Source organism: Muscardinus avellanarius (genome assembly GCF_963383645.1).
Source record: "Muscardinus avellanarius genome assembly, chromosome: 9".
In the NCBI taxonomy this organism is placed as follows: Eukaryota; Metazoa; Chordata; class Mammalia; order Rodentia; family Gliridae; genus Muscardinus; species Muscardinus avellanarius.
The window spans coordinates 13,461,267-13,476,750 of NC_137795.1; the positions used below are offsets into that span (position 1 = coordinate 13,461,267).

Genomic DNA, 15,484 nt, shown 5'->3' on the forward strand with positions numbered 1-15,484 from the left:
GGAGTGTGGGTGCAGAGTCTGGGGGCGAGATGTTTGCTCTAAAGGGTGTTTTGGGGGACCAAGTTCTCAGATATCTTTTAAATTAATGACAGGGTTAATAACATAATAATTTGATATTATATATTAGGATTCTAAATAAATAGGCATCCACTTTGGGTAGCATGGACTTCTTTCTCCTTTGTATCTGTATCCAGGTTTCCTGCAGCCCCGGGATCTGCCCAGCTGTGGTGTCCTGCCCTTTGTCCAAGGACTTCTTTGTAACACTGGGTCACGGTGCAGAAACTTCAGCTTTGATGAGTCCACGGATCATTATTTTCGGTAAGAGAAACACAAACATCCTTTTCAGACTTCCTGGGAAGCTGGTGCATGGTAGACAACATGCTTTTAGAACAGCTTTATTGAGACAGATCAGGGAGAGTGAAAAGTATATAATTAAAACTTTTGCCGGGTGTGGGGGTGCACGCTTGTAATCCCCGCGATTGGGAGGCAGAGACAGGAGGATAGTGCAGGTTCAAAGCCAGCTGCGCTGGCTTAAGAGACCCTGTTTCCAAATAAAAAAAGTATAAAAAATAGGCCTGTGAGTGTAGCCCAGAGGTAGAAGGGTTTCCAGGAACAACCCCAGTACCACCAAAAAAAAAAAAAAAAAAAAAAAAAAACTTTAAGAAAATCTACTGTGGGTCTGGGATGCAGCTCAGTGGCAAAGCACCTGCTTTGCAGGTGTGGCGCTCTGGGTTCGATTCCTGGTTCCAAAAAAGACACACACACAAAAAAAAAAAAAAAAAAGAAAGAAAGAGAGAAAAAAGAACCCCTTAAAATAAAGAAAATCTATTGTCCACATCTCATCCCCAGAAATCACTAATCTGTCCAGTATCTCTCTAGTTTTATAATTTTGAGAGTGTTATTTAAGTGGAACCATAAAGTCTATAAACCCTGCTTGTACTTCTTAGTATGTGTTTCTTGTATTTCTTGTGGTCCATCAATCTTGTGTGTGTGCCAACAGTTCATCTTTGTTCTTGCTAATTTTTATTCTAATTTGTGTTTCAATAGAAGTTCTTTTTAAAATTTATTTTTAGGTTGTTTTTAGTAGCTGAAAGTTGTCATATGTTCATGGAATAAAACTAAATCCAATAAACAGAAATTTCTTACACCAGCACGAAAGCTGCCAAGTAATGGTTAGGCAACCTCTTTCTGTTGATATTTTAGAAGTTTATGAAATGTTAGGATGTGAATCAACTGGAAGACTTGTAACTGTGCTCTACAGAGGCCCTCCCTCCTTCCCCATAAGTCACTCTGTGGGACAGATCTGGCCTCTCCAACTCTTCTGTCCCATAGCTGACCCTAAAAATAAACCCAGGATCTCATGTTCATTTTAATGGCTAGACTGGAAATTTCTAATGGCCACTGGAGGCAGAGGTTCTGAATATTCAGAATATTGGCAGGGAATAAAATTTAGACTGGTTGAAAGAAGAGTTACATTTACTTGGGGGCTAATTAGGATTGAAATCTGGGAACCCAGTATCTTTGAATTTTGTTCAGAGGCTCCAAGAAAAATGGCAGCTCTATGCCATATGTAATACTTAAAATGGCAAGAGAGTTGATAGTTACATTATTTGGTAGGAATTTTGATGGGTCTGGCAAAAGTTGTCTTTGAAGAAAGGGGTTGAAAGCATCCTTTGCTCTGGTGGTCTGGAGGAATGATGTGCTCTATAGAAGGACAGTAGAGGTTAACAACATTTTAGGAAACTATGAGTTGGCCCAATCACAAGGATAGCATGCCTGGAAACCCAGCTACTCAGGAGGCTGAGGCTAGAGGATGGTAAATTCCAGGCCAGGCTGGCCAACTTAGCAAGACACTATCTCAAAAAATAAAAAAAATAAAAAAGGCTGGGGGCGTTGCTCATTAGTAGAGCACTTGTATAGCAGGCACAAGGTCCTGGGTTGATTCTCTGAAGCAGCAGCAACAGAAATGTCTACAGCCCCATTCAAAAGTCAGACGAGCCTGAAGCCTGATCTGATGGTGGCCTTCTGGTTTCATTTTAAGTGCCCAAACTAATGCTTCTCCTCTTTAACTTTCCTCCTTGACATCAGCAAGCACGCAGGGCCACTTTTTCTGATCTGGATAGATGTATCTCTATTTTTAATGGACCACACAAAAGTCCCCCCAAATTCTTGTTTTCCTCCTTCTGCAGATGAGAATTCCTCAAACCTCACTTCTTTTTTAGACTCTGATCTCATCACAGGTTTCAAAAGCTACTTCATCTTCGAAGGTTCCCCTTGCAAACTCCTGCTTTGATTTGGAGGTGAACCACAGGGCGGAAAACGGTCATCCCTGGCAAGCCTTTGTCCTGGCAAGAAGCTCCCCTCAGATAGTTCCTCTTTGGCCTTGCTAAAAGAAAGCAGTCATGTGAGTTCCCCAAAGCAGGATTCTTATGAGAATCATCTGGATTGGGTTGTCTTAGAACTAATCTCAATTCAGTAGAAACTTGTTCTAATTCAAGTGTGGTGGTGCACACTTGTAATCACAGTACTTTGGTGACTGAGACAGGAGGATCACAGGTTCAAGGCTCTCCTTAGCAATTTATTGAGACCTTCAGTAAATTAGCAAGACCCTGTTTCAAAAAAGAAATTTAAAAAGGACCAGGGGCAATCTCTGGTACAAGAAAAACAAAACTGTTTCATTAAAAAATAACAAATTCTGTAATGAACTTAATCTTATGCTGAAAATGTGTCACAGGTCAGTATTATCATAAAATAGGAGCACCCTTCATTCTTATTTATAAATAAATCATTCTAGTTGATCCCTACACTTACCTTGTTAGGTAGACAATATTATAATCTTATTTCAGAGATGAATTTCTAAGGATACCATTGCTAGCAAAACATTTTGATCCTGAAGAGCTCTCCTGGGGCCTCAGTTTCCTCATCTTCCAGTTGAGGGACTGGCCTGCACAGTGATTTTGTGGCCCCTCCCACTTCCAGCATCCTCAGATCCCTTATAGAACTTCTTGGCTAGATCTAGCTGTGACTTTGGGTTGCTGGGCCTTTGAGGGGTGATTTTTGGTGCTAGGTGAAGGCTGAGAAGGAATTTGGTCCAGTGGCTTTCCCTGGTCTTTCTGTATTCTGATCTTAGCTGGCACATTTTCCTTACCTAGCAAAGCCAAGCATACAGGAGAGAAGGCACAATAACTGGGCTCAGGAAAGAGGAGATCACTTTCCCTCCATTCTGGAGCAATTTTGGGTTTTTCAGAGGCTCAGGATCTCCCTTTCTCTTACACACACGCGCGCACACACACACACACACACACACACTCATACAGAGCAACATTTAGTCAAGGCTTTTCAATTATTTTCTTTCTGCTATAAACATTTCTCATGTTAGCGATAGTTTATAATCTGGCCTGGAGGATAAACCAAGGTACCCTGGCAAGAATAATTAGAAAGAGAACATAAAACCAGTTCATTATTACAAGGGGGGTTCATCTTGAATTACATAAATATAATCTGATACCTCAGCAGGTTCCCGGGGAAGGCCCAGGTTCGAGGGAGGCAAGAGGGCGTGGGTCTGGCTCCATAGTTTTCAGAGGTCACTTCTAGTCTTTAGTAGAAGGCTGGGATGGGAAAGAGGCGGTTTTTGTTGTTGTTGTTGTGCATTTGCAATTCTGACCCACTCAAATGGAAGGATTTCCCGGCATGCAGTAGCTGCCTGTCCCAGAGGTGACCTTTGAGCCCTGGACCTGGCTTTGCTGCTTACAGTGTCCTCACTTTTCACAAACGCGCTCGGTTCTTCATCTCTAAGTGGGCTGTGACTTGGAAGGCACCAAATTTATTTTCATAAGTAAACATCCATTGGGCCCACTACTCCTTGACTGTAAGTCCTAAGAATTAAATGGCGGTGTTTGTGGAGGTGATTTTCCTAAAACTCCGTGTCATGTAAGCTTTGTCTTGCTTTCATGGCAGACCAACATGTTGAAAACTGTTAATCCATTTGCAGAATCCTCTGATTTGTAAAATAAACACGTGGGCTTAAACAATCCAGAAGGTTCTATAATTTGTAATCAGGAAAAAAAAAATCCCCCTCGAAACTTTTTCTTTTGCTTTTGAATATGCTAAATTTAATTTAACACTTAGTTACTTTAATACATTTTTCCAGCAATTTGTGACACGATTTTCTACTTTATTTCAAATCAGTGGATTTCCTGATTAAAACAAAATTCCTACTGAATTTGAGATGGGATGTAAACAGGTGCACATTGCTGATTTCCCAAGTCGTGAGAATATTTTCTCTGGCTTGCTATTAGAAAGAAAAACAACTTTCCCCCATACACGATGTTTATAAAGGTAAGAAAAAAATGGCAACTTTCTCTTTTTAGTTAGACTGCATTTCCCCACAATGTCAGGTTAGACTGTGGGTGGTCTGTGTTGGAATTGCTGGGAAGTATCGGTTATAAAGCAGATTTCCGGCCAGTCTGCAGCTCCTGTGAGTGGGAACTGAAGAGAGAAGGTCCCGAGCATGGGTATGTTTAAACACTGGACCTCGTATTGTTTCTAGTATTTTCTCTGCTCTTCATCACTCTTACGAACAAACTTTTTTAATTGGTTAATTGTAAGCCCACATCTTGATGAAGTCCCTCCCAGCTACCGCCCCACTCCCTCTCTCTCCCCACCTGTACCTGACACAATGATTGGCAGTGGTAAGTTTGTATATGTGCATCATATTTTTTTCTTTTAACAATTTTTTTATTGAACATAAATAGTTTACATTTAAACTATATTTGGTGCCCTCTCCCCCGCCCCCGTTTTCCCTTCCCCCCTCCCACCAATGGTTGTCCAGGTTAACCATGTCATATTCATAATTTTACACATGTTCAGATGTAGACCCTCATTCATCAAGATCAGCCTCCCTCCTCTCCTATCTTACCATTCAAACTTTGGTGATATTTCCCCTCCATTATCTGGAGTCCCACTGGTATCCTCTGTGTTTCCTAGTTTGGGCATATTAGAGGAAACATATGTACCTTCTCCTTCTGTGCTTGGCTGATCTCACTTAACATAATGTTCTCCAGGGCTTTCCATCTTCTTGCAAATGATATAAATTTGTTCTTCTTTATGGCTGAATAGAATTCCATTGTGTGACATACACACATTTTAAAACATATGCCAACTGTTGTCTTTTAGGAGTAACAACACTCAACACTAAAAATATGAAGGCAAATAAACTGGAGAAAATATTTTTCAAAAATGGTAAAGAGATATTATGTCTAAAACCAAAATAAATTACTCACACACATGAAGACAATAAAAACCTCAATAGAAAGACAGATAAAAGCTTTGCATACTCAATCCACTGAAACCCTTGTCCTTCTGAACCCAAATGAACATGAAAGGGACTCTCTGGCTTCCCTCCGTGGATGGCATCACAAACAGGCTGTATTTGAAGCCATTTTTCATTTGTTCTCTTAGTGTCCTGAATGTTCTCCTTAAGTCCTCTCTGTGGAGGCCCCTGTTTTCATCAGGTGAGGTAAAGAACGCAGACTTGGAAGTGGCAACCAGGTATTTTTTTGTCTCTATATATGAACTGAGTGATCCTGAGGGGGGCCCGTGAGGCCCCAAGATGTAGAAGCATCTGAAACTCAGAAAATAAAAAGCAAAACTAATAAAGTGTACATTTAGTTTATTCCAGGTCCCACAGTTCACACCCAAAGTGAAATTTGAACCTGTCTGCATTCTTCCCTCTCCCTGATAAATCCACTTTTTTTGGGGGTACTGGGGTTCCTGGAAGCCCTTCTACCTCCGAGGTACACTCCCAGACCTATTTTATATTTTTTTATTTGGAAACAGGGTCTCTTAAGTCAGTGCTGCTGGCTTCAAACCTGCACGATCCTCCTGTCTCCGCCTCCCAAGCGCAGGGATTACAAGCGTGCGCCACCACGCCCGGCTTAAGCAAATCCACTTTTTAACTGGCGACTCCCTAGCCTTCCAGTCCTTCACCCTGAGTCCTTTCTTCACTCTGCAGCCAGAGGACTCTGCCAATCTCAACCACCACTTGTACTTTGCAGGCATATAGAAAAGAGATTGATTGACTCTTTAAAATTGTGCCCTGCAGTCTTGCTATAATCCCTTGTGGTATTTATTAGGATCAGATTTTTTTGATTTTCCATGTAGACAGTCATCTCATCTCAGAACAAAGACAGTCATATTTCTTCTTTCTCAATGGGCACACACTTTGCTTCCTCTTCTCATCTCGTAGAATTAGAGGAGCCCTCAGGGCCACCTTGGGAAGGTGTGGTGAGGGGAACTGCTTTCCTTGTCAGTGGGGAAGTCCTCAGGTTCTCACCAATGGTATTGTATTGGCTGCAGGGTTTTTGTAGATGTTCTTTACCAAGTGGAGGGAGTTTTCCTCTGTCCCTCACTTCCAGGAAGCTTTCATCATGGGTAGGTATTGGTTTTTGACAAAGGCTTTTTCTGCGTCAGTTGATATGATCATATGAGTTTTTTTTTTTTAGTCTGTTGATAAGAGGCTTTGCAGTGATTGGTTTCAGAATACTGATAGAGGGTGCTTTTGGAATTGAAGAAGACCATGTTTTCCTTGGTGAAACCTGTCTGAGCTCCCCATGGTCTCAGCGCTGAGCAGCATCCTTCCCGTGGACAACCCTGCTGTGTCCTCTGGCCCATCAGCTCCCGTCGTCTCTTTCCCCATTCTCTGCACTGCCGCAACTCCAGCACTTTTCTGCCATGGGGCCTTGGCACACAGGCCCTCTGCCCAGAATGCAGCCCCAGTTCTTTCCAGGTGGCACCATTTCAGTTCTCAGGTTGCGGGCCTTTCTGGGAGGTCTGCAGGGCCCCTCTCTATGGCAGACTTTCTCTCTCTGTCTCTCAGCATCTCTCTTTACCCATAATCATCACTGTCTCCTGTAAAGTTGGAGTCTGTTCTGCTTACTGATGTATTATTTCTAGCACACAGACAGACATACTTAATTATATATGAGGAAGGAATAAAATAAATATCTAATAAACATAAAAGGGTGAGCTTTGCAGGTAATGAAAAGAGTGGGAACAGTTTTCTAATTTTAAGTTCACAATTTTTAGGGATAAATTCCATTTTAGAGGAGACCAAGGGTTCTCAAGGGTGGCTGGTGGAAGTCTATTGGTACCAGTTTAGTTGAAAACAGTTTGGTATCTCAAACCAGGAGCCTTAATGATGCTGAGAAACTTATTCCTGCCAAGGATACCGCTCCTGCTACTTACTTCTTTTCATTTGAAGGTTGTCTAGGTTTCAAAGTGCAGCTGGCTCCACGGAGGTGAGCAGCCTGGCCTTTGTAAAAGAGCTGCAGGACCTGGCAGAGGGGATCTATGAAACAATGGATAAGGCAAAGCGTTTGCAAAAACTTTGGGGAGAAAGATCCAAGACCCCAGGCAAGTGCATCTCTTGCGACTCTGGTACCCCCACCTAGCTCTTGGGGAGAGTGTTTTACAACCCTCAAATCCTTACTGAACAGGTGTTTCTGTGGGGCTGGGGATGGTGCGCCCCCCGGTGGCTGAGGCCGGTACTGTGGCCAGGTGTGGAGGTGGGGCTTCGTTGGCGCCTGAGAGGAGGCTGAGGCCCAGGGGCTCTGGGTCCCCGCTTAGGCCCCTAGCTGCCCTCTCTCCTCTTCCTTCTCACCTTCTGTCTTTCAGATCTGTCTACATCCTCCCACACTTGCAACCTACACACATATCCTTCGATTCCTCTCTCCTCCTTGTTGATTGTACATGTCTCTTCTATGGCCCTAATACCTTCTGCTCTTGGGGGACGTGCTTTTTTGGGTTGTAAGGATTTGGATTATTAGAGTGGATTCTTCTTTAAATAACAGTCATTCACGGCTCATCGTGAAAAATTTTCACATTCTAAGAAATTTCAGCACTTATCTATATATCTGTGAAAGAAAAATGTAGAATGGATGTAGTTCTTAGAAATTTAAGCTTACAGGTGGAGTTTGAGCCTCAGGGAAGGGCAGCCCAATGCCTGTCTTCTCGTTGTCCCCCCCTCCCCCCGACTGCCAGCTTTGTTAAGGGGGCGACTCAGTGATCCAGCCCTACCCACTAACCCCCTTAACCTTAAGGCCATGGCTGCCAGACACAGTATAGGATATTTAGTTAAAACTAAAATTTAAATGACAGATGAACTTTCAATGTATGTGTGTCCCAAACATTACATGCACACTATACAAATAATTCAATAGCTAGTGTGGTGGCACATGTCTGTAATCCCTGTTTGGACCTGTGAGAGGTGGAGACAGGAGGATCAAAGGTTTAAGGCTGGCACATGGTAACTTAACAAGGAGACTTTGTTTCAAAATAAAAAATAAAAAAGCGTTAGGGGTATAGCTCAATGGTAGAACACCCTTGAGTTCAACTCCTACTACCAAAAAAAAAAAAAAAAATTCACTATTTTAATCTGAAATTCAAATTTAATTGGAGATTATCTTTGTTTTCTTTGGGGTAACTGGAAACCTTAATTAACCAACTCAAGATTTCTATTCTTTCTCTTTTATTTGATATTTTTGAGGTGATGGGGATTGAACTCAGGGCCTCACACATATTAGGCAAGTGATCTACCACTGAGCTACACCCTCAGCCTTGAAGAGCATTTTTATTTATCTATTTGTTTATTTGGTGCTGGGAATGACACCCAGGTCTTGAACATACTAGACAAGTGCTCTGTCAATGAACTATACTCCCACCCCTCTTTATGTAGGACTCTTTCTCTTCATGAAGTATGTACAAAAAAAAAAAATGAACTAAAGAATTTGGCAGAAAGACCAAGAATGAGCTCCGCAGAGGAGGTGCCATTGTTATTTCTTAGAGAGAAAATGTTACCCTTGTCCAGCATGGGACAGGGCTGGGTAGGCTGTGGCCTCTGAAGGCTGAGTTCACTGTGGACCCTAAGTATATAGACAAAAGCAAAGAATGGTTTTGAACAGCAAAAGATGGAGTTTCTGGTATTAGACTCTATTATGGGGTCATTCTACTAATATAAAAATGTTTTCAAGTGAGTTTTGTCATATTTAATTAAAAGAAAAAAGTTATTTTTTAGATTAAGTCTCTATTTTTGCCTTACTATTATTTGAGACATTTCTCATTCTATACATAATTCAGAAATTACCAGGAAAATAATACTTTCACTTTTCCTTCCTTCCTAAAATTTTCTCTCTTTATTTTACTATATTCCACTTAATTTTTGCAGTCCCATCCCAAATGCTCACAGTTCCTAGTGGAATTTGAGACTAATTAAATAACACAACATCTTTGGGCAAATTAATGAATTTTTTCCCCAGGAAATTAGTTAATATCAATGTTATTTGGAAACCAACAGTGATGGCTTTTTTTCTTCAGCCTTCTTCTTTTCAGTTGTTTCCTTTTGCGGTCTGGGTTCTTACATTCCATTTGACTTGAAAACTGTTAACCTTGGGATTATGTTTTTGTGCTGATGAATGAACTGATGTGTCTTCAATCACCTTTCTTGCAGATTCTTCCTATGGTTCCAGTTTTTTAACAGTAAGTATCTTGACAAAAGTTTAAAACTGAATCTCCAGAAAATACCATTAAATTTGCAACACTTAAAATTTAGTTTATGTTTTTTTAAAAAAAATTTATTGGTGCATTGTTTTCCAAAGTGGTTGCACTAATTTGCAATCCGACCAACAATATTAGAGTTCCCACTTCTCCACATCCTTGCTAGCAATTGTTGTTTGTGTTTTGAGTGATTTCAATTCTAGTTGGAGTTAGGTGAAATCTCAGGGTAGTTTTGATTTGCATCTCTCTGATTGCTAATGATGTTGAACGTTTTTTCATACATTTATCTGCCATTTGGATTTCTTTTTTTCTGAAGTGTCTATTTATTTAATTTGCTGGTTTTTTATTGGATTATTTGTTTTCTTAGTGCTGAGTTTCTTGACTTCTCTGTATAGATTAGATATTAGTCCTCTATTGGAGGAGTAGGTAGCAAAAATCTCTCATTCTGTTGACTCTTGGTTGAGGTTCTTGATAGTTTCTTTTGCTGTACAGAAGCTCTTCAGTTTAATGAAATTCCATGTGTTGATGCACCATTTAATCGCTTGTGCCTTTGGGGTCTTGTTGAAAAAAGACACAGGGAAGTATGTCACATTTTTTGAATTTGCTAATGCTCACTCTGTGTCCCAGGATGTGATCTCTTTTGGAGAAGGTTCTGTGATCAGCTGAGAAAAATGTGAATTCTGCTGAAGTTGGGTGGAATATTCTATATGTATGTAATAGGTCTATTTGGTTTATGATGTTCTTTAGATCTGAGGCATCTTTGCTGACCTTTGTCTAAAAGATCCATCTAGCAATGTGAGAGTGGTGTTAAAGTCTCCCAGTATTATTGCACTGGGACTTCTGTGTGACTTAATCTTACAAAAAGTCTGTTTTATGAAAATAGCTGCACCTATGTTTGGGGAATAAATGTTGACTATTGTTATTTCCCTTTGCTGGATTGTTCCTTTTACCATTAAAATTGACCTGCTTTGTCTTTTCTAATAAGATTGGGCTTGAAGTCTAACTTGTCTGATATCATCGTTGCTACTCCTGCTTGATTTTGAGTTCCATTGGCATGGATTATCTTGCTCTAACCCTTTTCCTTTAGTTTGTTACTATCTTTACTTGTAAGGTGTGTTTCTTGCAGGCAGCGGATGGATGGATTCTGGTTTTTGCCACCTTATATCTTTTAATTGGTGAGTTGAGGCCATTCATGTTCAGTGTGATTATTGAGAGATGATTTTTAATTCCTAACATTTTGAGTTTTAATTTTTGTTTGGGGTAGTATTTGTTCTTCTTTGCTTAGTTGCTTGCTGGATGGAAATTCTTGTTTCTATGGTTCTGGCATGTATTACTTATTCCTTCTTTGCAGTTAATCTCTTTGAGTATTTTCTCTAGTGCTGGTTTGGAAGACATAAATTCTTTCAGCTTCTGTTTGTTGTGGAAGATTTTTATTTCCCTATATAATTTGAGAGATAGTTTTTCTGGGTAGAAAATTTGTGGCTGCAAGTTGTTTTCTTTTAGAGTCTGGAAAATGTTACTACAGGCCCTTCTGGTTTTCATGACTTGGTTTGGGAATTCTGGAGTGATTTTAATTGTTTTGCCCCTGAATGTCACTTGGTCTTTTGTTCTTGTTGCCTTTAAGATTTTCTCCTTGGCTTCTACATTGGTAAGTTTGACTGTTATGTGGTGTGTTGAATCCTTTCTTTGATCTTGTCTAAAGGGAGTTCTGTAAGTTTCCTGTACCTGTATCAATCTATTGTTCTATGTTTGGTTAATTTTCTGATATTACTTCTTTGAAAGGATTGTCGATCCCTTTGGATTCACCTTCTATTCCCTCTTCTACAGCTATTATTCTTGGTTGGCTCTTTTAAGATGGGCCCATATCTCTTTAACATCCAATTCATGTTGTCAAATTATTTTCTCTAAACTTTATACTATGCATTAATTTTTGCAGTGATTACCTTCTAAGAATGAGATTCTATTCTCCATGTGGTCTAATCTATTGTCTGTAGTTTGAATTGATGCCTTAGCTTCGATGATTGTATTCTTTATTTCTTTAAGACTCTCTCTAAATTCATTTTAGAAGTCCTTTATAATTTATACTGTTATATTCCTGATTTGACCTTCTTAAGATCTCTGTAATTCTGTGTTGTCAGATTCTGTTATTGTGGGGTTGTGGAAGCACATTGCTTCCTTGTTATTCCTCTTCTCATGATTTCAGAAGTTTGTATTTGTTGCTTTTGGTAAATTTCTCTCGGTCTCAAGGTGCCAGCTGGTATATTCAAAGGCAAGTTGTGTTGTCTTCAACAGTGATGATGGAGTGAGGAGGGAAGTGAAGTCTTAAATTCAAGAACACAGGAAAGCCACAGATAAAATTGAATAGAATGAGAGTATGCATTTGGTAAGGTAGTATATAGTAGATATTAAAGATAGTGAATATGTAGTTGTATTCTAGTAACCAATGTAGAGTATTTAGTATAGTGATATAAAGTAGATTTAATATAAGACAAAGAAGAGAAAAAAGGGATGGAAGGAAGAAAATAGGCATATACAAAGGAAGAGCTTGGGAAAGGGGTTGGGAAGAGAGAAAAAAGAAGAAGCATACACACAAACAAAAACAAAACAAAACAACAACAGAATAATGCAACCCTACAAATATATGATCATTCAGCAGGCTTGACCTCTGTATTCTCTGTGTAGATGCTGAGTGCCACTGGAACCTCTCCTGCTGCAAGCCTGGTTCTCAGTCTTTCTTAGTCTATGCAGATGGCCGGTATCAATGGGGTTGGATCTAGTGTTAAGTGTATGCCACCCTCCACACTTTCCATAGATGTGGAGTCTAAGTTTCTCTAAGCCTCTGCTATGTCCAAAAGTACACTCCACCTTTGCCAGGTTGAATTGCAAGTCTCAGACCAGTGAGTTTAGAGTTTATCGTGGTTGTGCAAGTCCCAATGGACACCATGCTGGGTATTCTCCTGTGGGGATGGTGTGTTCACTTATGGTGTTGTTGAGTGCTACTTTAGATCTCTGGAGGGCGTGGTGAGCTTAGCTGCCATGGCTGCAAGTTGTAGCCAGTGTTTGTGCAGAAGAAACTGACTGCTTACAATTCTGAAGAGCTGCAGCTGCTTACTTTGTTTCAAGTTGTTGTTTGTCTTGAGTCTCTGGCAGTTTAGTGTGGAGAGGTAAGATGGCACTGCCTGGGTGCCCACAGCCACAGTTGTTGGAGGTGGGCATGGCTCTTTTCTGCTTTCTGATTGGTCTTCTAGCTTTCCCCCCTGCCACTTTTTTTTTTTTTTTTTTTTTTTTTACTTATTGTGTTCTTTTTAAAAGTTATGGTGTTTTCTCTTTTGTAAGAACGTGATTTTTATGGCACTGGAGACTGAGTATCAGCAGGACTGATATGAGGTGTGCTTCCCTCAGTTGCCATCTTCCTAGTTTATGTTTTCAAATATTTCATTTTGTACACACTTTTAATCCCAGTGCTAGGGAAGCTGAGACCAGCAGATCACAGGTTTGAGGACAGTCTGTATATCAATGTGAAAAGACCTTGTTTCAAAATAAAAATAAAATAGGGCTGGGGAATAGCTCATAGTTAGAATGCCCCTGATTTTGATCCCCAGTACCAAAAAAAAAACCTAAAACAAACAAACATTTAATTTTAGTGATTTGCTTTTGAGTAACAGTTATGTAGGAGCTGGATTTGGATTGAAAGACAAGTTTCAATATCCTTTAACAAGGCTGGTGTATGTTAAAGCTGTGGTGGGAGTTGAGACCAATGGGTGGCAGGTGATCCACAGAGATGGGATGCAGGCTAACCAGAAGCCAAAACTGGATGGAAATTTGTTTTCTTGGCACCTGCTCCTTTAAGCATAAATCCCCCAGTTAAGTCACCAGCTTTAAGTGGGACAATTTTGTACTCCCTTAGTGGGTATATGTTAATGTCTGGATATGCTTTTTTTGGTCAAACTTGGGTTCAGCAAGGAGGCCACTACTGGCCTCGAGTGGGTAGAGGCCTGAGATGCTGTTTACTTTCTACAATATGCAGAACAGCCCTGAGTGTGAGACTCATCTGACCCGAAGGGCAGCAGTGCAAAGCTGTCAAGCCCAGAGTTAGGGTGAACCCTGACAACCTTGGAATCTTTTCTGCTCATGGGGCCACATCAGACACTTGTCATCTGTGTGTTTTCAGGAGCAGTGTGCCAAGAGTGGTGCATAGACCTGCACTTGTCTAATTTTAAGTAGGATTTAGGCAGTTCAACAAAATATGTGCAGCAAAACTATTAGGAGAAAAACAGAAGAATAAAGGCCAACTCAGGAACTGAAATGGAACAGGAATATCAGTATGCCCATTAAACAATTATACTAGCAAAGTAGAGCTATCAAAATGACCCTGATTGGACACCCATCTTACATTTGAGCTTTTTGGTGTACCAGATCAAAAATAAAATATTATATGTCATGCAAATTCAGAATTCTATAAGTAACTGAAGAACGTAAAAGTCTATAAAGCACCATTTCTATGATTAAGTGATCATTTTAAAGGAAATTCCAATGCCCAATGCTTGTGATATTGCATCCTGTTGCTGTATTCATGTCTGACTCCCAGCAATATATAAACACCAATACAATAACTTTTGAAAAAGCAACTTGATATACTTTGTCCCACTAATTTTTCTGGCAACTTATATTACTTAAAATGCAAAAGAAATAAAAGTTACGTGCCTAAAGATGTTCATTTATAATGATGGATAACTTTAATATCTCAATGCAGGGTAGGTAAATGTTGATAGCCTACTTAGTACAGTCACTGAATAATTAACAAGCTACGTGAATAATGGCTATGTTATGCCAAGTGCAAGAGACAAAAAGAACAACATCATATCTGTTAAAGGATTGTGATGTGCAAACATTTAGGCCTCGTATACAGTAAGCTAAGAAAGTGTGGCCACAGGAGAGCACAGCTCAGTCTGTTGTGAGAAAGGAATTCTAGGTAACTTTTCTGTTAAAGAATCCTGATGATGACTTTATACTGTTTTAATTCTCTATAGAGTGAAATGGTCATTTGAATAATGTGAGCAGACAAATGAGAAGACTTGCATGATGTTTCTATAGAGTCTGAGTCTGTTTGGACACCATGTTTTGTGTGAATGATGGACTGAGTGTAACTGGCAGACTAGTCAGGAAATCCACTCAGTGTCTTATGAATACACGATGGAGTTTTTATGTAGTGATACAATTAGTGACAGAGGTGTGAGATGTGATGGGATTCTTGGTATGTTTTGAAGGCAGAACCAACAGGATCTGTTGATGAATACAACATAATGAAGGTTAGTGTGATAAGAACTTATACACACAGCACTTGGTGAGCCTCTCTCCAGACCCCACACAACTCTATCCCCTTCCCCATCATGACACAGAGATTGGCACATACGGTTGTACATCATATATGTACGTAGAATCCTTTGAAGTGTTTTCTTCATCACATTCCCCCATCAACTCCCTTGCCTAGATACACTTTACTGGTCTACTGGGGTTTCTCTTTTATTATTTGGAGTTACTCTTCCTCTTGTATCTTGATTTCTCTCTACCTTCCACCTATGAGAAGAAACATATGACCTATTACTTTCTGTGACTGGCTAATCTCACTCTGCACAATATTCTCTAGTTATATCCAATTTCCTGCAAATAAAATAATTGTATGCCTTTTATTGTTCAGTAGAATTACATTGTGTGTGTGCATCACAGTTATATATTTCATTTTTCAGAAATCATGGTGATCCTACCAAATATGATGTAGTATTTCATTGTGATTTGCATTTTTCTGATGATTAGTGTTGTTGAACACATTTTAATATAACCATTGGCCATTTTTATGCCTTCTTTGGAAAAATGTCTATTCAAGTACTTTGTCCATTTATTAAACAGGTTATTTCTTTTTATCCCAATTGAG

At 39.9% G+C, this 15,484-nt stretch overlaps 1 protein-coding gene across 1 annotated transcript in view; it reads left to right on the forward strand.

Moving 5' to 3' along the window:
• The window catches only part of ABCA13 (ATP binding cassette subfamily A member 13), a gene marked incomplete at both ends in the record, with an annotated part of 326,203 nt that overhangs the window by 20,491 nt on the left and 290,228 nt on the right, over window positions 1–15,484 (forward strand). The window contains 3 exon segments of the mRNA XM_080701162.1: window positions 195–318; window positions 7,262–7,413; window positions 9,506–9,534. Of these exon segments, the coding sequence (XP_080557288.1) occupies window positions 195–318; window positions 7,262–7,413; window positions 9,506–9,534 (305 nt within the window).